Source organism: Sinohyriopsis cumingii, chromosome 19 (genome assembly GCF_028554795.1).
Source record: "Sinohyriopsis cumingii isolate HCF-2022 chromosome 19, ASM2855479v2, whole genome shotgun sequence".
NCBI lineage: Eukaryota > Metazoa > Mollusca > Bivalvia > Unionida > Unionidae > Sinohyriopsis > Sinohyriopsis cumingii.
The window spans coordinates 61037527-61061527 of record NC_142979.1 but is presented as its reverse complement, the minus strand read 5'-3'; the positions used below and the strand labels follow the sequence as shown (position 1 = coordinate 61061527).

The 24001-nt window shown below is 34.3% G+C and overlaps 1 protein-coding gene across 3 annotated transcripts in view; it reads left to right on the top strand.

Annotated features, from left to right (window-relative positions):
- The window catches only part of LOC149775806 (nitric oxide synthase, salivary gland-like), a 180725-nt gene that overhangs the window by 121251 nt on the left and 35473 nt on the right, over positions 1-24001 (top strand). For all 3 annotated transcript variants that reach the window (XM_089944272.1, XM_089944274.1, XM_089944271.1), the window contains exons 9-20: positions 1195-1296; positions 2866-3060; positions 5208-5305; positions 5595-5739; positions 7799-7903; positions 13050-13099; positions 14782-14937; positions 20056-20230; positions 21163-21304; positions 22050-22128; positions 22732-22925; positions 23501-23670. In XM_089944272.1, coding sequence (XP_089800398.1) covers positions 1195-1296; positions 2866-3060; positions 5208-5305; positions 5595-5739; positions 7799-7903; positions 13050-13099; positions 14782-14937; positions 20056-20230; positions 21163-21304; positions 22050-22128; positions 22732-22925; positions 23501-23670 — 1611 coding nt within the window. The remainder of the gene's footprint in view (positions 1-1194; positions 1297-2865; positions 3061-5207; positions 5306-5594; positions 5740-7798; positions 7904-13049; positions 13100-14781; positions 14938-20055; positions 20231-21162; positions 21305-22049; positions 22129-22731; positions 22926-23500; positions 23671-24001) is intronic.

Genomic DNA, 24001 nt, shown 5'->3' with positions numbered 1-24001 from the left:
ATAGTGGAGGAAGAACCCGGGAAAACCCCGTAAAGAACCACCGACCCACGAGAAGCTACTGGCAAGCTTTCTCACATACCCACATTGGCTGAATCCGAGACTCGAACCCACGCAGACAGAGGTGAGATGGCAGTGATCCGTAACAGAGAACACTTTAGACCACTCGGCCACTTGGGGCCCCCTTAGCCTATCAGACTCATTCTTGTAAAGATACTTTGATTGGTACCACCGCCATCTTTGTATAAGATGGAGTATAAAGTGCATTTTTAATATTTTATTATCACATTGAAAAAAGAGCCCCGCGTTTGCTATAATAGATTCTTTTGACTAATCTTTTGTCCATGCCATGCCATCTTAGTAATATTTATTTAAAATGAGACATTGTCGACCAAAAGCAGATGAATATAGAAAGGTGGAGTTGGATTGCCCTGAGTATATGAGAATGGCTGACTTTCAATGCTAATTGTTCAAACTTTGAAAAAATTATAGTGGCTCCTTATGAGTTTTCATGAATATATGTAATTCAAGTTGTAATATGAAAATATTGATTATTCACATTATTCCAGTGTTTTGAGACTAATTACCAGTATCTCGTTTTAAATTTTTTGTGTGCATAAAAGCCCAAAGATTATATATGACTCATATAATCAAACCTTGCATTCACACTGGAAACGTGTAGTCTGCCATTTATTCACAAGTGAGGAAATACAAATATAGTCTGCAGTTTGTTCACAAGAGAGGATTCATGAATAAAATATAGACTGTAGTTTGTTCACAAGAGAGGATACATGAGTAAAATATAGGTTGTAGTTTGTTCACTAGAGAGGAAAAAGGAGTAAAATATAGGTTGTAGTTTGTTCAGAAGTGTTTCCAATCATCTTCTGATGGTTACACTTCCTTGCTTTTGGATGATTCTTAGCTTTACTTCACATGCTTTACTTCACATGCATTACTTCACATGCATTACTTCACATGCTTTACTTCACATGCATTACTTCACATGCATTACTTCACATGCATTATTCACATGCATTACTTCACATGCATTATTCACATGCATTACTTCACATGCTTTACTTCACATGCTTTACTTCACATGCATTACTTCACATGCATTACTTCACATATCTTGCACACTAAATATTATGATGAAAATGGGATTGTGATACATTTTTCATATGCTTTATATTTCAGACAATTGCACAGAAGATGGGACTGGACACCAAGAAGAACTCAAGCTTGTGGAAAGACCGTGCTTTGGTGGAAGTGAATGTGGCGGTGCTGTATAGTTACCAGGTTGAAATACTTTATTTTATGTTTGATGCACCGTTTTAGGGTCATCAAATGGGTGATTTCCTTTGTGGGCTTAGTATGATTATTTGCAGAGGAAACATATTTTTTCTGGTTATTTCAGAAAATGAGGGCATCAATTATCTTTTTTTTTCTCTCACTGCAATACCCTATTCGTGTTTTATTTCCCTGCAATATTTGTTTTAATGGAAATTTTATTTATTTTAAGTAAAGCAATTCTTTGCAGAAGAATATGTACACAGGATATTAAAAAGGTCCATTTTCACATAAAATCAGTTACAAGGTTCCTTGTCAGTGGGTAGCTGTTCACCTGTAGACTCCATTAAAAATATAAGATATTGTACATGAATGTTCCTGCCCCAGTGGTTACCTCAAATTTCTGCAACTCTTAATAACATGCATACATGCATACACACACACACATGCACACACACACACACACACACGTGTGCTTAAAATAGTGACAATTCTTGGGTTATTTTATGAGAAATCTCAGAATTCTTTCATAGAGGTTTTCAAGTTTATCCATAATAATGAGATGTTTGAAAGTAATGTCAGAGGACATTATTCAAAGTCATGGACATCATCTTTTACCTGTGGAATCTTTTCCAATTTGCTTGAGCACAAATTCGTTTGTTTAAAAATCTCATTGATTTGCTGATTAAAGTTTAGCATAAAACCCAAAGCAACTCTGAGTTTTACCAATCTTATATTAGCCTTGTTCATGGAAAAAGTTGCAAGACATTCTTTAGTTTTTTAACAAAGTGTAATAGCGTAGAACTTATCAGGGTTTTCTTCCATTTCATTTTCTGAAAACAACCTAATCAGATTAGTGCACTCAGTTTCCAACCTCGACAACATAACATTAAAGTTATGGTGAAAATAGCCTGGTGTGTTTATCACCGGCATAGTTAAACATATCAGAAATAATTTATGAAAAAAATGACAGTAATACAAATATGAAAAATGTCAGCATCAAAGCAACCAAGGTATACTAACTACCTTCATCGTAGTATCATTGCAGATACTGGTAGTACTATAGTCTGAATACCTCCCTATTTGTTTGAATGTACCTTAAAACACTCAACCTTATCATAATTTACAGAATTATCTGGCAGTTAACGAATAGCATGAACTACGTCCCTCTGTTGCCTGAGGAAAATAGACTTGCCCATAGTGTATGATGCTGTGTTACTATGGAAACTCCATTAAGCATGAAAGACACAGAGGATGGCAGTGTTAGGTCCACTCTGGTCACAGTCAAGTTAGAAATTATAAATCAATGAATGAAATTACTAAGTTTGGTGCATTTTTATCACATGAAAGGTTTTCGTTATTGAAATTGGTAGGGGGTACAAACAAGTAGTGATTTATGCAAAAACTATAGCAAACATTTACAGAGACCACTCCAATAATCTTGTAAACTGGTGCTGCATGTGAACAACGCAAGATTCCATTCTCAGTTAATTCTATTAGCAGACATAAGTTTGCTTCTCAGTTCAAAGTCCATTCTATCTATCGATCACACCGAGAGAATTAATGTGTATTTTGCAGGGTATGGGTGTGACAATTACAGACCATCATGCTGCCGCTGAGTCCTTCATGAAGCATTTGGAGAATGAGCAGCGCCTGCGTGGTGGTTGTCCAGCAGACTGGGTCTGGGTTGTTCCTCCAATGAGCGGCAGCTTACTGCCTGTCTTCCACCAGGAGATGCTACTTTACAAGCTCAAGCCATCATATGAGTATCAGGTACAATCAAAATGGATAGACAGGGGTGAAAAAGAAATAGATTAAGAGTATATTTTATCATGTGACGTTAATATTTATTAGCGTCATAATGTCAAATCATCAGTATTCACTGTCATAATGTAATTAGACTCCTAAAATGTCACAAATGAATTATATGGTTGGTCACTGGGTTTAGGAGAAAAACTCAGTCCAAACTCTTATTCATCAGATGTGAAATTTACAAAATTCATTGGAAAGGAAACAAAATCAGATGTCATGAGCTGCAGATATCATTCAACTTATCTAAGCTTCATCTCTAACCATTTTTTTAATTGACCTGGACCAAACCTTTGAGAATGAGTCTCAGCTTGTCATTTGTGTTATGAGTCAACATCAGTTTTCATTGGCTGATAATGAAACTCAAGGTTAAACTCAAGCTCAAACATTTTATAATTTGAAGGCCTGATCCGTACCCCCGGATCTCATCTTCATCTGATGATTTGTTTATAGATCATCAGTGCCTAGACGTTGCTTTTAATGTCAACTTTATATAAAACTGAACTGACATAATTCTAGATAAATTCAACCATGGTAGTCTCAAAAACTTTATGTTCATTTTTTTCTCAGGAAGCATTCCTAAAGCCAATGGGATTGAAGTCTAAAAATGATCAATACAATTTGTACTGAGAGAGAGAGAGAGAGAGAGAGAGAGAGAGAGAGAGAATGGCCTTTATCATAAAAATAAAAGACTTGAGAGCTCTTCCAAATGATTTGACTCAAGGAAGTCAGGATGATATTGTGAAATTATCAACCTTGATGACCCTGTCTGTCTTCCTCAGTCATTGTGTGCAGAATGGTTATTCAAAGAAATACATGATCTCTATGGAAAAAGATGCTTTCCATTTCTTATTTAAAAGAAAAATTGGCCAGTTTAACAACCATCCCAGTCTCCACAGATATTCATATCAAAACATGGCTAGATCAGGTAAAGTGTTGGGGCATGGGGTTTCCAAGATTTCAAAAGGGCCCTGGCTTTCCTCGAAAAGGCACCAAAGCAAACGTTTTTGTATCTATTTTCTCAAAGTGTGCATAATACCCAGTCAACATGCACAAGAATAAAATGATAGTAAAATTTCAAAAGACAAGTGACTGTACATTTGTGTGTGAATCCATTTTTCTTTTAGCTAAAGGAGAGGTCCGGAAACCCTGGACCACCCAACATCCGTCCCTGTGAAAGGTGTTTCAAATTGATATGCAATGTTCATCAAATTATTGCCTTTGATTATTCTTGCAATGGTCTCTAATAGCAGAATTAACAACAATACCAAAGATTGATTGAAAATTATCATAGGAACAGAAAGTGCCAGTTACTGCAAAGAAGCCTTGCAGATCCTCATAGGTAATGTGAAAACTGTACTTGTCCATGCATTTAGATTACTACAAATTAGGTTGAGCAGCTTGTATATTCTTCAGTACAAATATAACATGTATGCATTTCTAGACTCCTCAGTTTTTGCTAATGATTCAGAATGAACTTACTACGTGAAGGAAGGAACTGAAATAGAGTGTGCAACCTATTACCAACGATTGGAAAACAAAAGAAGGATTTCACAAAGCTAACAGAAGATAAGCTTTCCTTGACAAAGACCACTCAATGATCTGAGCAAATTGTGGAAGTGAATATGAAGCTTTATTTCATGATTCAAGCGACTTTTAGGAGGGAATAAATAACTTTATATCATGACTCAGGTGACTTGTAGGCTGGAAGATAATGTTTGCTCCACAATTTAAATAATTTGTAGGAGAGAATATTGGGCTGTATTCCACTATTCTGCCACTTATAGAAGTGAATATTGAGTCTTTATTCAACTTCATTGACTTGGTACATAATCTTATCACTGAGTCATTTCAATTTTCAGAGTTGATGGGATTAAAATATGAAAGTTTTGGGGGGAAAATGTTATCAAAGCCCGTATTCTATGAAGAACATTAGATGGATATTGAAATCCAGAAATAAAAATTAAAATCTATTACCATTCAGACGTATAAATACAATTTTGTTCTGTTAACTGAGCTAAGTTATTTGTCCTCCTAGCAAGTTAATTTTTATGTAATGCATACTGATCTATGACACCAAACCCATATTAACAAAAATACTTTGTTTGCAGGAGGTCCCATGGAAAACACATGTGTGGAAGAAGGAAAAGGATAAAATAAAGAATGCAGACAAACCTAGACGAAAGATTGGATTCCGACAACTAGCCAGGTAAAAAAAGTAAAGATTGGATTTCGTGAATTAGTCAGGTTAGTAATTAAGGATATACCTAAATAAGATGATAATTGTTTTGTTTATTTTGAAATAACAAATTTTTTACTACAAAAATGAAATGGTAAACCATTATGATGATGTCTGTAATGTTGTTGAACACTCCACATACTTTAATAGTATATGTCTGTAGTTTCATTTCATATCAAGCACATCAATGTGATGTAAGACATACTGGTATACGCATTACATAACTGCAGTCTGTATTATTATTTTTCCCTTTTCAAAGGGCGGTAAAATTCTCCGCTAAACTGATGGGAAAAGCTCTTGCCAGAAGAGTAAAATGCACCATTCTGTATGCCACAGAAACCGGGAAGTCTGAAGGATTTGCTAGGACTCTCTGCGAGATCTTCAAGCATGCTTTTGATGCAAAGGTCAGAAGAATTTTTAAAATCTCATAGCATTTCTTACCACTAGCGTTTTATGTAACTTCATGTCACATAAATCTGTATTACTTTAAACATATTATGCATCGATTGATTCAGAATTTTCGAAATATGCCACATACTGGTGTTTGATTTATGTTAATATGCCACATACTGGTGTATGATTTATGTTAATATGCCACATACTGGTGTATGATTTATGTTAATTTGCCACATACTGGTGTATGATTTATGTTAATGTGCCACATACTGGTGTATGATTTATGTTAATGTGCCACATGCTGGTGTATGATTTATGTTAATATGCCACATACTGGTGTATGATTTATGTTAATGTGCCACATGCTGGTGTATGATTTATGTTAATATGCCACATACTGGTGTGTGATTTATGTTAATATGCCACATGTTGATGTATGATTTATGTTACTGCAGTCTTTATTATTATTTTTTCCTATTCAATGGGCGGTAAAGTGTGATTTGAGTGCTTTGTGATTTTGACCTGAAAAATTGTACCACATCTCAAATTAACATCACGTAGCCAAGTCATTGAGGCAAAGTCTCTAGGGATAACGTAACTTAATCAAGTCAGTGAGTGACACTAAGTCTGCATGGGTAACATGAAAAATAAAATCTCAAACTTGTGTCCATCAGACACAAAATAAATAACACTTTGAATAACAAACAAATATGTCACTTGCTGAATGCAGTTCTTGACATATCATTCAACTTTTTTAATTCATTCATATCTCATAATAAAACCTTTGGAGATCCTCTATGAACAATTTACTGTCATTTTGGCTGCAATCCATCAACTGGTCGAAAAACTGGAAAAATGAAGAAAAATCTTCTTTTCTTCAACATATATTGTCTACCCAACACAAAGCAATGATGTAGGCCTAGTCAAAAGCTCGAAATTTCATTAACCATGTTAAGATTTTTCTGGAACATTTTCAAAAATTTCCTTGAAAGGATTGCTCGAGTCAGCTTGGATCATTTTGCTGTGAGTGACAGGGCCAAACTGGGGCCCTAAGTGGCCGAATGGTCTAAAGCGCTCACCGTTCCAGATCACTGCCATCTCACCTCTGTCTGCGTGGGTTTGAGTCCAAGGATAAGCTAGCGTGGGTACTTGGGAAAGCCTGTCAGTAGCTTCTCATGGGTCAGTGGTTCTTCCCTGGGTTTTCCAAGGTTCTTCCTCCACCAGTTATACTGGCTGCCATGTATAGCCTATCTTGTGCTGAAAAATGGCGTTAAACCCTAAAACAACAACAACAACAACCAGGCCAAACTAATGGTCGGGATCATTTTGCTGTAAATGACCAGGCCAAACTGAATGGTTTAGATCATTACTCTGTGAATGAGCAGGCCAAGCTGAATGGATAATAAAGGGCAGACTTGTCCCTAACTTGCTGGTGATTCATGATTTGTGTAAACAGGGCTATAAAGAACAACATGCTTCATGTCTTGGGTTTGCTTATGTGGTCATTTTTCCAAAGACCTTCAGCAAGGATGAATTCTCAGGAAATGTGGCCTTTTCTATGGTCAGTTGGACTGTCATTCTCAGCAAGAATATTTCCTCTAACAGAGTTAGACTGATGCAGAAATAAAAGTAATCTGTTTATCTCCTAAGCAAACTGAATGAACTTCTACCTACATCGCAGTATTTCTGGCATTACTCTGAGACGTTCAGAGGAGATAACCATTCTGTTTTGAAAACATATCTGATGAAAGTGAGGAATTTTTGATTTTGCATGTATAAAGATAAAGAATTAGTGACAGGATGCATAGAATGAATCTCAGATGTCACTCTTGACTGTCAAGAGATGACATTTATGTACTATGGAATTTCTAGACCGGTTCTCTGTTTCAGAAATTTGACGTCATTATAAAAATACAAAACAAGAAACAGAACCAAAAAGGTTCATAGGACATATGCACTAAGTGAATGAGTAATGTCTGGGTAAGTTCCAGTACTTATATGCCCACTGACTGATTTATTGTATACAGGAGGCCTTGTGTCTTACATAATATTGATATCTCATTCCAGGTGCTATCAATGGATGCCTATGACTCCATTGATCTTGAACACGAAGCGCTTTTACTGTTTGTGACCAGTACATTTGGAAATGGCGATCCACCTGAAAATGGAGAGGTAAATATATATACACACTCATTTTGTCGAGAGTTAAACCAGCAGCTATCCAATAATAGTACTGAATGATTCAAGGTAAATGATTTTACCCAATTTTCGAGGTTATGTGCGACAAATCAAATGAAACGTTTGCTCCCGCTTATTCACACATTGACATGGTACATGTGGCTGTAGCATCTTATAATTACTATATATATATATATATATATATATATATATATATATATATATATATATATAAGATGCCAATGTAAACTGTTTATAAGCAACATGTAGAATTATAAATGCACTGACGCCTGCTCTATGATGTCAAACTAAGCACCAACTGTTTTCTAGAACGGCACAGTATCTAAATGTGGAGAAGTTTTTAAATTACTAATCTGTTGCAATAAATTCAAGATAATTAAGGAACTACATTTTGGATAATGGATGGAAGTCGATTTTTTTCATTACTTTTCATTCTTCAGTTTCTTTAAGATAATACAGTTTTATTGTCTACAGTCATATAATATCATGATGATTTGTCTATATCAATTGCTACAGTGATATAATGTCAGGATGATTTGTCTATATCAATTGCTACAGTCATATAGTATCATTATGATGTGTCTATATCAATTGCTACAGTCATATAATACCATGATGATTTGTCTATATCAATTGCTACAGTCATATAATGTCATGATGATTTGTCTATATAAATTACTACAGTCATATAATGTCATGATGATTTGTCTATATCAATTACTACAGTCATATAATGTCATGATGATCTGTCTATATCAATTGCTAGATCTATAAGTATCTCATCTACAATAGGGTAATTTATGGCTATAAAATCTATAAGTATCTCATCTGCAATAGGGTAATTCATGGCTATAAGATCTACAAGAATCTCGTCTACAATAGGGTAATTCATGGCTATAAGATTTATAAGTATCTCATCTACAATAGGGTAATTTATGGCTATAAAATCTTAAGTATTGCATGTACAATAGGGTAATTCATGGCATTCAGGTCTATAAGTATCTCATCTACAATAAGGTAATTTGTGGCTATAAGATCTATAAGACTAGTATCTCATCTACAATAGGGTAATTCATGGCTATGAGATCTGTAAGTATCTCATTTACAATAGGGTAATTCATGGCTATAAGATCTATAAGTATCGCATCTACAATAGGGTAATTCATGGCTATGAGATCTGTAAGTATCTCATTTACAATAGGGTAATTCATGGCTATAAGATCTAGAAGTATCTCATCTACAGTAGGGTAATTCATGGCTATAAGATCTTTGAGTATCTTATTTACAATAGGGTAATTCATGGCTGTAAGATCTATAAGTATCTTATTTACAATAGGGTAATTCATAGCTATAAGATCTATAAGTATCTCATCTACAGTAGGGTAATTCATGGCTGCAAGATCTATAAGAATCTCATCTGAAATAGGGTAATTCATGGCTATAAGATCTAGAAGTATCTCATTTACAATTGGGTAATTCATGGCTATAAGATCTAGAAATACCTCATTTACAATAGTGTAATTCCTGGCTATAAGATCTTTCAGTATCTCATCTACAATAGTGTAATTCATGGCTATAAGATCTATAAGTATCTCATTTACAATAGGGTAATTTGTGGCTATAATGTCTATAAGTATCTCATCTAAAATAGGGTAATTCATGGCTATAAGATCTACAACTATGTCATCTACAATAGTGTAATTCATGGCTATAAGATCTATAAGTATCTCATTTACAATAGGGTAATTTGTGGCTATAATGTCTATAAGTATCTCATCTAAAATAGGGTAATTCATGGCCATAAGATCTATAACTGTCTCATTTACAATAGTGTAATTCATGGCTAAAAGATCTTTGAGCATCTCATCTACATTAGGGTAATTCATGGCTATAAGGTTTATAAGTATCTCATCTAAAATAGGGTAATTCATGGCTATAAGATCTATAAGAATCTCATTTGCAATAGGGTAATTCATGGCTATAAGATCTATAAGTATCTCATTTACAATAGTGTATTTCATGGCTGTAAGATCTATAAGAATCTCATCTGCAATAGGGTAATTCATGGCTATAAGATCTAGAAGTATCTCATTTACAATTGGGTAATTCATGGCTATAAAATCTTTGAGTATCTCATCTACAATAGGGTAATTTATGGCTATAAGATCTATAAGTATCTCATTTACAATAGGGTAATTGGTGGCTATAATGTCTATAAGTATCTCATCTACAATAGGGTAATTGGTGGCTATAATGTCTATAAGTATCTCATCTACAATAGGGTAATTCATGGCTATAAAATCTTTGAGTATCTCATCTACAATAGGGTAATTTATGGCTATAAGATCTATAAGTATCTCATTTACAATAGGGCAATTGGTGGCTATAAGATCTATAAGTATCTCATTTACAATAGGGTAATTGGTGGCTATAATGTCTATAAGTATCTCATCTACAATAGGGTAATTGGTGGCTATAATGTCTATAAGTATCTCATTTACAATTGGGTAATTCATGGCTATAAAATCTTTGAGTATCTCATCTACAATAGGGTAATTTATGGCTATAAGATCTATAAGTATCTCATTTACAATAGGGCAATTGGTGGCTATAAGATCTATAAGTATCTCATTTACAATAGGGTAATTGGTGGCTATAATGTCTATAAGTATCTCATCTACAATAGGGTAATTCATGGCTATGAGATCTATAAGTATCTCATTTACAATAGGGTAATTCATGACAATAAGATCTATAAGAATCTCATCTGCAATAGGTTAATTCATGGCTATAAGATCTAAAAGTATCTCGTCTACAGTAGGGTAATTCATGGCTATAAGATCAATAACTATCTCATTTACAATGGTGTATTTCGTGGCTATAAGATCTTTGAGTATCTCTTCTACAATAGGGTAATTCATGGCTATAAGATCCATAAGTATCTCATCTACAATTGGGTAATTCATGGCTATAAGATCTATAACTATCTCATTTACAATAGGGTAATTCATGACTATAAGATCTATAACTATCTCATTTACAATAGGGTAATTCATGACCATAAGATCTATAACTATCTCATTTACAATAGTGTAATTCATGGCTATAAGATCTTTGAGTATCTCATCTAAAATAGGGTAATTCATGGCTATATGATCTATAACTATCTCATCTACAATAGGGTAATTCATGGCTATAAGATCTATAAGAATCTCATTTGCAATAGGGTAATTCATAGCTATAAGATCTATAAATATCTCATTTACAATAGTGTAATTCATGGCTGTAAGATCTATAAGAATCGCATCTTCAATAGGGTAATTTATGGCTATAAGATCTATAAGTATCTCATTTACAATAGGGTAATTTGTGGCTATAATGTCTATAAGTATCTCATCTAAAATAGGGTAATTCATGGGTATATGATCTATAACTGTCTCATCTACAATAGTGTAATTCGTGACTATAAGATCTATAAGTATCTCATCTACAATAGGGTAATTCATGGCTATGAGATCTATAAGTATCTCATTTACAATAGGGTAATTTATGGCTATAAGATCTATAAGAATCTCATCTGCAATAGGTTAATTCATGACTATAAGATCTATAACTATTTCATTTACAATAGGGTAATTCATGGTTATAAGATCTAGACGTATCTCATCTACAGTAGGGTAATTCATGGCTATAAGATCTATAACTATCTCATTTACAATAGTGTAATTCATGGCTATAAGATCTTTGAGTATCTCATCTACAATAGGGTAATTCATGGCTATAAGGTCTATAAATATCTCGTCTAAAAGAGGGTAATTCATGGCTATATGATCTGTAAGTATCTCATTTAGAATAGGGTAATTCATGGCTATAAGATTTATAAGTATCTCATCTACAGTAGGGTAATTCATGGCTATAATATATTTGAGTATCTCATTTACAATAGGGTAATTCATGGCTATAAGATCTATAAGTATCTCATCCACAATAGGGTAATTCATGGCTATAAGATCTATAAAAATCTCATTTGCAATAGGGTAATTCGATGCTATAAGACCTATAAGAATCTCATCTGCAATAGGGTAATTCATGGCTATAAGATCTAGAAGTATCTCATTTACAATAGGGTAATTCATGGCTATAAGATCTATAAGTATCTCATTTGCAATTGGGTAATTTGTGGCTATACGATCTATAACTATCTCATCTACAATAGGGTAAGTCATGACTATAAGATCTATAAGTATCTCATCTACAATAGGGTAATTCATAGCTATGAGATCTGTAAGTATCTCATTTACAATAGGGTAATTCATGGCTATAAGATCTAGAAGTACCTCCTTTACAATAGGGTAATTCATGGCTATAAGATCTGTAAGTATCTCATCTACAATAGGTTAATTCATGGCTATAAGAGCTATAAGAATCTCATCTGCAATAGGGTAATTCATGGCTATAAGATCTAGAAGTACCTCATTTACAATAGTGTAATTCATGGCTATAATATCTTTGAATATCTCATCTACAGTAGACTAATTCATGGCTATAAAATCTATAAATATCTCATCTACAGTAGGGTAATTCATGGCTATAAGATCTATAACTATCTCATTTACAATAGGGTAATTTGTGGCTATAATGTCTATAAGTATCTCATCTAAAATAGGGTAATTCATGGCTATACAATCTATAGCTATCTCATCTACAATAGGGTAATTCATGGCTATGAGATCTATAAGTATCTCATCTACAATAGGGTAATTCATGGCTATGAGATTTATAAGTATCTCATCTATAATAGGGTAATTCATGGCTATGAGATTTATAGTATCTCATCTATAATATAGTAATTCATGGCTATAAAATCTGTAACTATCTCATCTAAAATAAGGTAATTCATGGCTATAAGATCTATAAGAATCTCATCTAAAATAGGGTAATTTGTGGCTAAGATTTATTAGAATCTCATCTAAAATAGGGTAATTCATGGCTGTAAGAACTATCTCATCTAAAACTGGGCAATTCATGGCTTTATGAAAATGAAATAGCAGATGATAAATATTGCTGTATTGCTTCTATTACTTATTGCTTAAACATATGTACTACTTTGATTATACAGGTATTTGCAAAGACGTTATTTGAAATGAAACATCCAGAGAGCAAGCATGAGTACGTATTAGAATTTCTAATTTTGTTCCCTTCACATAACAGTCAGTTTATATAAAAAACGTGCAAACAGAAAAGAAAAAGAATCCATCCAGCCATGCATCTATCTATCTAACTGGCTGGCTGGCTTGCTTTCCACCTGTCTGTCCCTACAATACTGAAACTTTTATTAATTCATCGCTGTTGTTGTAGGGTTTAATGCCATTTTTCAGCACACAATAGGCTATCCATGGCAGCCAGTATTAATGGTGGAGGAAGAACCCGGGAAATCCCCGGAAAGAACCACTGACCCACAAGAAGCTACTGGCAAGCTTTCTCACATACCCACATTGGCTGAACCCGAGACTCGAACCAACGCAGACAGAGGTAAGATGGCAGTGATCCATAATGGAGAGAGCTTTAGACCACTCGGCCACTCAGGGCCCCTTTATTAATTTATTACTAGTTCCATAACATAGATGAATTCAATGTATCATGCAAGACCTTTTTCATCATATAAGTTATATCAATATGTAGACAAGCCAGAGGCTATTCAGTCATTGAGGGCTATGACTTATCATTCTTTAACGAGAGACTCAAATCCCAAACTGTTTCTTAAAGGTGCTGTTGAACAAAACATATGTCAGCACAGACAATTGACCTGTAGCCTAGTTTTGAGTTATCCTCAGTGTTGTTTTGTTGGTTATAGAATAAAATGGATTAGTTTTGACAAGATCAAATTTGCTTTATCAAGTTTTGAAATTTGCAAAAATTTCTAATGCTATAATCCATTGCAATCATTGCAAGAAAACAGTGATGACTCAAAGTTGAGCATATTGCTAAATCTTTAATATATATATATATATATATATATATATATATATATATATATATATATATATATATATATATTTATTTATTTATTTATATGCTTAATTTTTAATTTAACGAAGTTTAATCTACATGAACTTAAACATAAATATTCTTTGACTATACCTAGAGTACAAAAATGGGAGACCTTTTTTTGCTCTGCTTTCTACAATACTTATTTCCAAATTCCAAATGCCGACACTAGTTTTTCAAGACTTCTTTGATGATCTTACCATTTAATTTACACATTTGTTTAATTGGATCATATGAAACATTTTGGTTTCACATGATTCCTCAACAGAATATAAACATATAAAATAAGTTCAATAAAAAGGGATAATTGGGTTGTGTCTTTCGAATTAAAAACAAAGGTAAAACTGTTTTCACATCTAATATAAACAAGCAGCTTATTGAAGAACAATTACATCTGACTTGTAAGCTCAATATCGAGTCAAGTACAATGGCACTTTTCACAAAAAAATTGTCAGGATAATTTTTGAATGGGTATTTTCACACGCATTACATTATGGCAGGTATGTGTGTCCAGGTATGACATTTATTATAGACATCTAGGGGAATTTTAAAATTACAGATAAGATCTTTAAAAGTGAAAATTTATTTATGGAAATTTTATATTTGTCTATGCGTGCTTAAAATGGAGATATTTTCTTGTTTTGTTACCTGGATCCAGACATTCCAGGTACCATATTTACTATGGAATCTATAAGACCTTTCATGTTTGGAATTTAATTATAGCAGACTATCATATTCTTTGGCATGTCTAAAATGAAGGTATTGTTATTTACTCGGGCTGCAGATTCTTTTGGTTATTGCAGTGGCACAAGCAGACAAACGTCTTACATTCGCATGAGTTCATCTTCTTTGCAAGGTGAAGACTTTTCATTGAACCTTAACAATAAAGAGGAGAGAGATGATAGCCCATTTACTGAAGACAACCTGACGGTGGACACAGGGGCTCTAGGAAATGTCAGGTATCTAATCTTGGTGTTTTTTTTTAATCAAATAGGCCAAAGATGACACAAAAAAGCTGTCAATAAATTGTTATATTTCTCATATGTATATGACATCATATAGTGCCATTACAGTGTTTGCAAGAAGTACAAAAATCAAGTTGAATACAGTGTGAATACAGAATGCATAGTTATTTTGTAACAGATACAAATTTCAATCAAAATAATTTAATTCTCTAGTACAAAGCTGTAAAATATTATTTCTGCCAATTAAAACATGTATGTATTCTATTAATTTTAATAAAGGAGAAGTATATCAATGTTCATAATTTTTGCACAGCTATCACATATGTAAACCATACGTACATGATGGTGTCTGTCAAAGAAATATGTATGAATCATACTATTTTTGTATGTGTATCAAGAGTGAACTTTACTGCATGAAAGTTGCTATATTTCTTTTAGCCAACAGTAATGCATCCAAATCATCGTCACATATATAGAAAAAATATTTATCTCCATTTATGAGCTTTATATCCAGAGAGTTTGAGTGTCTTTTAATGTGATCTCCATAATTTAACTGATGACAATATCTTTTGTCCCGTCCATTCGTCCGTCAAACTTTTGTTCCCATGCAGTAACTTCCTTACTTGTTATTGGATCTCAATTAAATTTGGTATACAGTTTGATATTGATGAGCCGTCGAACGGGTTGATTGTGAACATTCTGCATCACCATTTATTGGAATTGTCATCCATGATTACCAGACCCACACACTTTCATTTCCGCACAATTACTCACTTAATTATTTATACATTTCAACCAAATTCAGTAAGCTGTTTGATATTGATGAGATTTTTACTGAGTTTGATCTTCATTCTGCTATACTGTCATTTAGCAGAGTTATAGCTGTTGTTTTTCACACCCACAGTTTCCTTTTCAGACAAAACATATTGATTATTGCACAATTTCCACCAGATTTGGTATACTCTTTGATATTAGTTAAACATGAGGCTCAATTATCAGTACTCTGCATAATCGTTTTTGATGTTATGTGCCATGATTATGAAACCCACCCAATTTAGTTTTTGCACAATAAATCATTTAATTATCATGGTATTTCTACTAAACTTTGTATGCAACTTAATTTTCATAACATCTTGGCAGAATTTGATTGTCAGTGTGCTGCATCACTGTTTAGCAAAATTATAATCCCTGCTTGGCAGACTCGTCTACTTTCGGTTCCGCACAATAACACCTCTATTTATTATTTGATTTCAGCTAAACTTGGTATGCAGCTTGATTTTCTTCACACTTTGGTTGAGTTTTAATTGTCAGCGCTCTGCATTGTTCAGTGGAGTTATAGCAATTGGTTGTCAGACCAACCACTTCGTTTTCACACTGTAACTCCCTTGATTATTTTTGGTCCAAAATTTATAGGTAACTTAATATCAACAAGGCCATGGCTGTTGAACATAATGTTCAGTGAAAGTTGCATGAGTTTTTCATCTTTAGTTCTGGCTCTGAATGGTTTTACTGCATTTTTCTCTTTGTTAAAGGCTTTGTCTTTTTACACAAAAGTAAGCATGCAAAAATATTAAGTAAGGCATATGAATGTGTCTGTATCCATGTATTAACATCCGATTTCACGCATCATTCATGTTTAGATGTGTTACTATATTTGGGCGCACTCTGATTAGGACCATGGCTGATTCGGACCAGTATGACTTGGACCATATTACAGGCTGATTATGACTATATTAAAGTTTAATGTTAAATGTAAATGTGACATATCCAGTTGTTTCAAATATGAATTTTCTCATTATTTCCCAGGTATGTTGAGCAGTTCAAAACTGCATTTATGGAAGCAAAACCCCGAGTTTTATCGAGATAATAGCGTAGCTCTGTGCAAATCATATAAAATAATGACAGACTGTTTATCTGCATTGCCTAATTAAGAGTGAACTATTTTCAAAGCTGCTCATTCAGCTTTGTGCCAAAATTTGAAATAGTTTGCTTATTTATATTGAGAAATAATACAATCACCAGCACAATGGAAAAAAAATCAGTAAAACAGTAACATTTTTTAATCTGCATATATTGGTCTGAATATCTTGATGCCTTTATTAGATTTATGTAGAATTTATTGTTATGTTGTATATTGTACTATATATTAATTGTGCTAAATAAAAATTGCATGCTAACCAGTTAAACTGGGGTCCTGTCAAATTCATGACTTAATTCAATACAGTACCATATATCTATATTCAGTGAATCATTTGCACCTTTTGTTTCATTATTTTAAACATTTAAAAGTTATCTTAAATTTTTAAATAAAAAACTAAAATACATGAGATAAATTATTTGTTCTGATTTATAATGTTTTGCATGGTAATATCAGTCTGTCTTTTGGTCTGAACCAACCTGTAATTTAACCCACGATCAGGTACAGTCCAAAAGTAGTATAATAAAATGGGGGCTTCTAGATTCAACTTTTGCAATCCATTGCATGGTAGTTCTGGTCTATATAAACAATTTGAGTTCTGGACCAAACTTAGGAATCCCATGGTATTCTAATGAAAACTCCATGGTGGTTTTGGACCATAGGTGATCTGGACCATGTGTTGGTGATCATAGTTGTTGTTGTTGTTCTAGGGTTTAATGCCATTTTTCAGCACAAGATAGGCTATACATGGTAACCAGTATAACTGGTGGAGAAAGAACCCTGGAAAACCCAGGGAAGAACCACCGACCCATGAGAAGCTACTAGCAGACTTTCCCACATACCCACGCTAGCCGAGCCTTGGACTCGAACCCATGTAGATGGGGGCGAGGTGGCAGTGATCTGGAACAGTGAGTGCTTTAGACCACTTGGCCACTTGGGGCCCCGGTGATCATAGTAATGTTGGTCCTGTACTACTGTGTGCATATTAGATGCTAATTATTAGTATATACAATGGATTAGGCAGCTTCAAGTCAGGAAACTTTATTTCCAGAGGTGCCAGTGCTACCGCCATTGCCATGGACAGCAACATCGCCAAAGTTGCTTGAGGTAATGGATGGCTATGATGATATTTTGAAATGTTTTGATGCAACGGTGGCGATGGTCAATATGGATTTGAATTATATCCCAGATGATCTCTCTGGAGGAGGACCAAGATGTGCACGAAGAAGATCAATGAAGAAAAAGATGTTATGGTCATCAGAGACCATTGCAGAGACACAAGCAGCAATATCATATCCAGAATAAACTTAAGAATTTTAACTTGACGGCACCACAGCAAGATGAATTTTGTCAGTTACTTAACCTGGTCACGCGAACCACATTTCTAGGTCATATGAAATGTATTAAGTTCAGTTCCATGTTTAAACATATTTTTGAGGGGAAGGGACTTCAGCAACATACGATAAAATTATTTCTGAGGTAAGTTTCATCGCCTTTTAAAGTTTAATCAGGCACCGTGGATACACCATTACATTGATTTCAACATGTAGCAGCACATGCTGGCTACCACTGACTTTGACATGGAATTGTTCAAGCTCATGACATTAGTGTATTTGGCAAGACCATAGAAAACATCCAAAAATGGAAAAAATTTAAATTGTCAATGATATATGCTGCCGTGACAAACTTGTTTTGTCAGGTGCTTTTATTCACATGAAAATCTTTGATGAACATTTAGTGGCTGTCAAGTCCAGAAAAACATATCTGAAACTCGACAAACCTGTGTACATTGGAGCCGCTGTACTCTGTCTTTCCAAAATGCTTATGTTGGATTTTCATTATAACTTCATCAAGTATCACTAAGGTGATTAGACAGAGGATTTTTATCAGGATATGTTCGACTACAAGGACTTTTCTATCACAGCAATTACCCATGACAGAGTCTATTTTACTGTGCACAATAAAAATGTCCTTGGAAAGTTCAAAGATGAGTGTAACGGCACTTCCATTGTAGAGTTTATCGGTCTGCACTCCAAAATGTACTGTATCAAGTTGGACACTAGCATGGTAAAGAAAAGTGCCAAAGGCATTAAAAAGGCCATCATCAGTAAAATTGCCACGATCAACCATTACAGGGAGGTACTGGCTGGTGATCTCCACTACTACACAATGGGAACCTTCAAATCTGATTGACACAGGATCTCCATGCTGCTTATGCACCTTCGACGATAAACGATACTGTGATAGAGTTCCAACATTCGTGGTTAAACATAAAAACATCAGGCCACGGTCAGATCATGTAATGTAAACATACATCTCAGAGTTTGTGCTTGCTTACTGTCACTCATGTTTGGTCCAGAACCACCATGGTACAGAGCCAACAGTGCTATGATCACCAACACATGGTCCAGAACACCCATGGTCTAGAACCACCATGGGGTTTTCATTAGAATATCATAGGATTCTTAAGTTTTTGGTCCAGAATCCCCATGGTGTATCTAGACCAGAACAACCGTGCCATGGATTTACTAAATTTGGTCTAGAATATCCTAATACTATAATACTTCTGAATCGGTCAGCAGTCTCCATATAATCAATTGTCACGGTCGCATACAAAAATCAAATGACTTTGCATCCCGCATCTGGTGTTATGTTTTCCAGCTGCAAAGAAAGTGAGCAATTTTAAAAGAGAATTGAGATGCCTTTTTTTCTCAAAGCGTTAAGAATTAAGATACAAGCAACAGAGATTTTCAACAACTCTGCTCCAAAGTAAAGCTCAGATGCCAACTCTTGCATGCATCAACCCAAGTACCGTATGTAACTTTAATTCATTATCTGTCAAATAATTGGTCTTGTTTTATTACTAATAAAGGACAGCTTTATTGAGAACAACTTGATAAGAGGGGTATTTTTTTATTCGCCTTGTCACAGCTGGTTTCATGTGAAATGCTCATGTACAACAAATAGGTTACATCATTTGAAGAAAGCACGCAGCCCCTGCTAATGAACAAGTAAAGCAAACAGTCAGTACCGGTGCCTTCACTCAGAAAACCTGTAATGGTACATACTTAGTTAAGAAGATTTATATGGTACATACTTAATTAAGAAGTTTCATATGGTACATACTTAGTTAAGAAGCTTTATATGGTACATACTTAGTTAAGAAGCTTTATATGGTACATTTTTTAATCTAGATATTCAGTGTTTGGTTTGGGCTCAAGAGCGTACCCTAATTTCTGTGCCTTCGCACGCTTCTTAGACACCATACTTCATGCTCTGGGTGCAGAGAAAATTTTGAACATGGGTGAGGGGGATGAGTTATGTGGCCAGGAGGAGTCCTTCAAAATCTGGGCGCAGAATGTCTTTAAGGTAAAAAAATATCCTGCTCTTACTTCCTTCCTTCCTTACTCCCCATCCTGATTGTGGTGTTCTTCATTTTGAATAATTGTCTGAACCAAGTATCCACTCACCACTTAAACAATTTATCATATTATCTTTTTTTAATCTTTGTTATTTGTAGCATTTGGACACTTTATATGCCAAATTCTCCAATATCCAATATTCTCTTAATTTTTCTCAGCTTTCTTTCTCTCCTTATTCATTGTCAGGGCACCAAGAATTGGCACCCCCATCAATATTGGCTTGTTCACTGGACAATTCACGAAGTGGCAGGTCTCACCCTCTTGTCATTCTTCGTATTGTTTTTTTGAGAAAGAACATAATCTTTGGAAACTTTGTATATGATGGAAAATATAGATCATTTTCCACTGAAATCAATCAGTTTAGTTATTGTTCTTATTTCAGATGAAATGGTACCGCTATATGCTATCATAAAAGTGTGATTGCCTGAAACTGACTGTTTGTAACCAAAGAGTGACGTTGGCTGGCATAGACGACCAATTGCAGATGGCTATATATTCATGCCCTATTATCTGATATGTTTCGCTTGAAACAAAAGCCTCATAAAAAATTAAACGTGGTGTAATGTGAATAAGGTATTCCTCAAATCATCATATCAGCATGGGAGAGCCTGATTGGGTTCAGAGATATTTTATATATTTCATATTGAATAAATGCTTTGTTAATACTACAACTACTGCTATGATAATATTTTGCACGAAACTACCATCTTAAAATAATATTGCCTGTCCTACCCAACCTTCAAAAAAAAAGAAAACTCTCTAATGAACCTCAACCAGTGAGTTTTCTTATTGATTCATTTATTTCAAGGTACATGTTTAAAGACCCAATACCTAACCTCATTTTAAGCTTTTAAATTTGTTGAAAATTGAATTTTAAAGGCTGCTTGTGAGACTTTCTGCGTCGGAGATGAGAACACAGTCCGTGATGCTGTGGGATCCTTCTCTCAAACTGATCTTACATGGTCTCCAGGGAAATTCAGACTCACACCCTCAGAGGAAAAGTCACCTGACATTTGTGAAGGTAAAGGCTTTTAAGGAAAGATATATTTTATCTTTTAATATTACACATTTTGTAAATTTCCATAGAACGTATCAGTAAACATGTATTAGAATCCTTGTTTTATTGAAATGTATTGGGTATGGGGAAACAATGTATTTAACAACATGTAAAATTTTAAACAAATGCGGTGTGTATGGATATACACATGAACATCCACACCAAAGACAAGGGGCTAAAGTATCTAAATAATGGGAAGACTTAATAGCATCAGAAAAATAGCATGTTATTGTCTATCATAACGATCAAAAAGAGCTTATATCATGCATCCTTTAGGTTGTTCCCCTTTCTATCAAGGAGTTACCTTCCCAATGTAGGTATTTTGATAACAAGGCATTAAAATTACATATGAAATCTTTAGAAAAAAAATCACATGATTCTGTTTTATGAAAATACACAATTGTATATGAATTCACAGAAAGCTATTTCTTTGCAACCAATTTAATCTCCAAAAAGTGCTCATTTTGATGCTGTATAGTACAAATACCTACCATTGCAGGTAATCCTTTGCAGTAAGGGAGATAACTTGTAAAACACTCAAATAAAGAATTGGAATTATACCATGCCAGCACTTAAAACTCACTTGAGATAAATGTGGAAATGTCATTAAACCGTCAGGATCAATTGCATGATATAGCATGCAACAAGTTCACCCCAGCTCCACTGACATGAAAATACATGCATACATTCTTTGTTTGTTTCTACCCAGGTCTCGCAAAGCTGCATGGGAAGGCTGTTCTTCCGAGTCGACTTATCGAGAGTAAGCAGTTGCAGTCCCCTGAGTCAAGGTATTCTATTCCATACACGTTGGTTTGGTGCATATGTATAAGTCGACAATATATTGATTGTTTGTTTGTTTGTTGTCTTTTTCTTTCTCCTCATTTTCTCATGAATTGTGTAATAAACTGATTTCTCTCTTAAATTTTTGAGCCCTATGATGTCATTGTATATTGAATTTTACATGAATCTGTGTATGAATTTTTACTAGAATCTAAAATATAAAACCTTTCCTCTCTGTATTTACACTGAATCTTTCTGTAATTACACAGTTATATTGAATTTCTCTGCAATTGCGCAGTTTAGTTGAATTTAGCATTAAATGTGCAAATTGTTCCAAGAATTTAATCATTACAATGGAAGGTGTATTTCACAATCCAAACAACTATCACATTAACGCAAATGGCAGACATGGAAGAATTTTCTCAAACATTGCTAATAAATGGAATATTCTGGTCTAAATTAAACAAATGGTCCTTGCATATTGGTTTGGCTGTCCTATTTAGACTCATGAGAAACTGTCATGACTTCAAGGGCAAGTCATGAAAGCATTCTGATTTTTTAAACCTGAGTAAATTTTTGTTATTAAAAATTTTTTAAAATATTTTTTGCAGTCGTCAGACTTTGTTGGTGAGGTTAGACACACAGGGAGCATATGAGCTGCTATATTCACCAGGAGACCATCTAGCAGTATTGGCTGAGAATTCACCTATCCTTGTAGACGGGATCATTGCCCGTTTGCATAATGCTCCTCCTGTTGACCAGGATATTAAAATTGAGATGCAGTCCGAACGGACAACTCCACTAGGTACAATGAGTTTGTGATTTTATACTTTTATACTTTTCCCCCAAAAGCCTATTCAAGGGTGGCTGGTTCAATTGAGAGGACAAAAGGCGCTATATATATATGCAGAGATGGGGTTTATCAATCCAGACGTCTTTGCAAATCAAAATTATTTCGAAATTAAGAACAGGGTATCACATAGGATAATTGTGGTAATCATTAGTGTTGATTAAACTTTTTTTTAAGGAAAATTTTATTTCTCACTGTTTATTTTGCAGGTTCCACCTGGAATGGATACATTGAAAATTATGGGTTATTATTTAACCAGTCATTATCAGAATTATTTGCCTTCTACAACGATAATGCTAATATTATTATATGTATTTCATTGTATGAGAACTCAAAGATTGCTTAGCATTAAAATGTGTGGTGCTCTAGATGACAAGCAAACATCCAATTTGTGAATAATTTCAACCAACTGTGGCCAAGCAATAATGTATCTACAGCACTGTTAACATTTTCTTTCCTTGAGCTATTTTCAGTGTTTCTATCAGATTATGCCTGATGTTATCTACAACATGTCGTGTTTATTCTTTTAGGTAACATGAAATCATGGGAAAGATTTCCAAAATTTCCAATCTGCACATTGCTGACAGCTTTAAGCAGATATTTGGACATTACAACACCACCTAGCCAAAGTTTCTTGAAAATATTAGCGACACAGGCAACTCAAGACTGCGATAAAGAAGCTCTGGAAAACCTCGCAAATGTAGGTTTTCTTTTTTCTATCTAGTGCTAACTTACATTTTGAGCAGCACTTTCAATTAATGTATTGCTAAAACAAACAACTTTTTCAATCGAAAAATTGCAATATGTGTGTGTTGCCTTGGTCACCATGATGGCGTCCAGCAAATTTAAATATGTGTGTGAGAGTATGTGTGTGTTGCCCTATATTATCATGATGGTGTTATACAAATGTTTTATTCATTGCCAGAACTCTATCACACCATGCAGCAATGATAAAAAAATTCATTTTGGACACATCGCCCAAGAAATGAAAATCAACATTGGCAGAACCACCACTTATACATGTTTAGCAA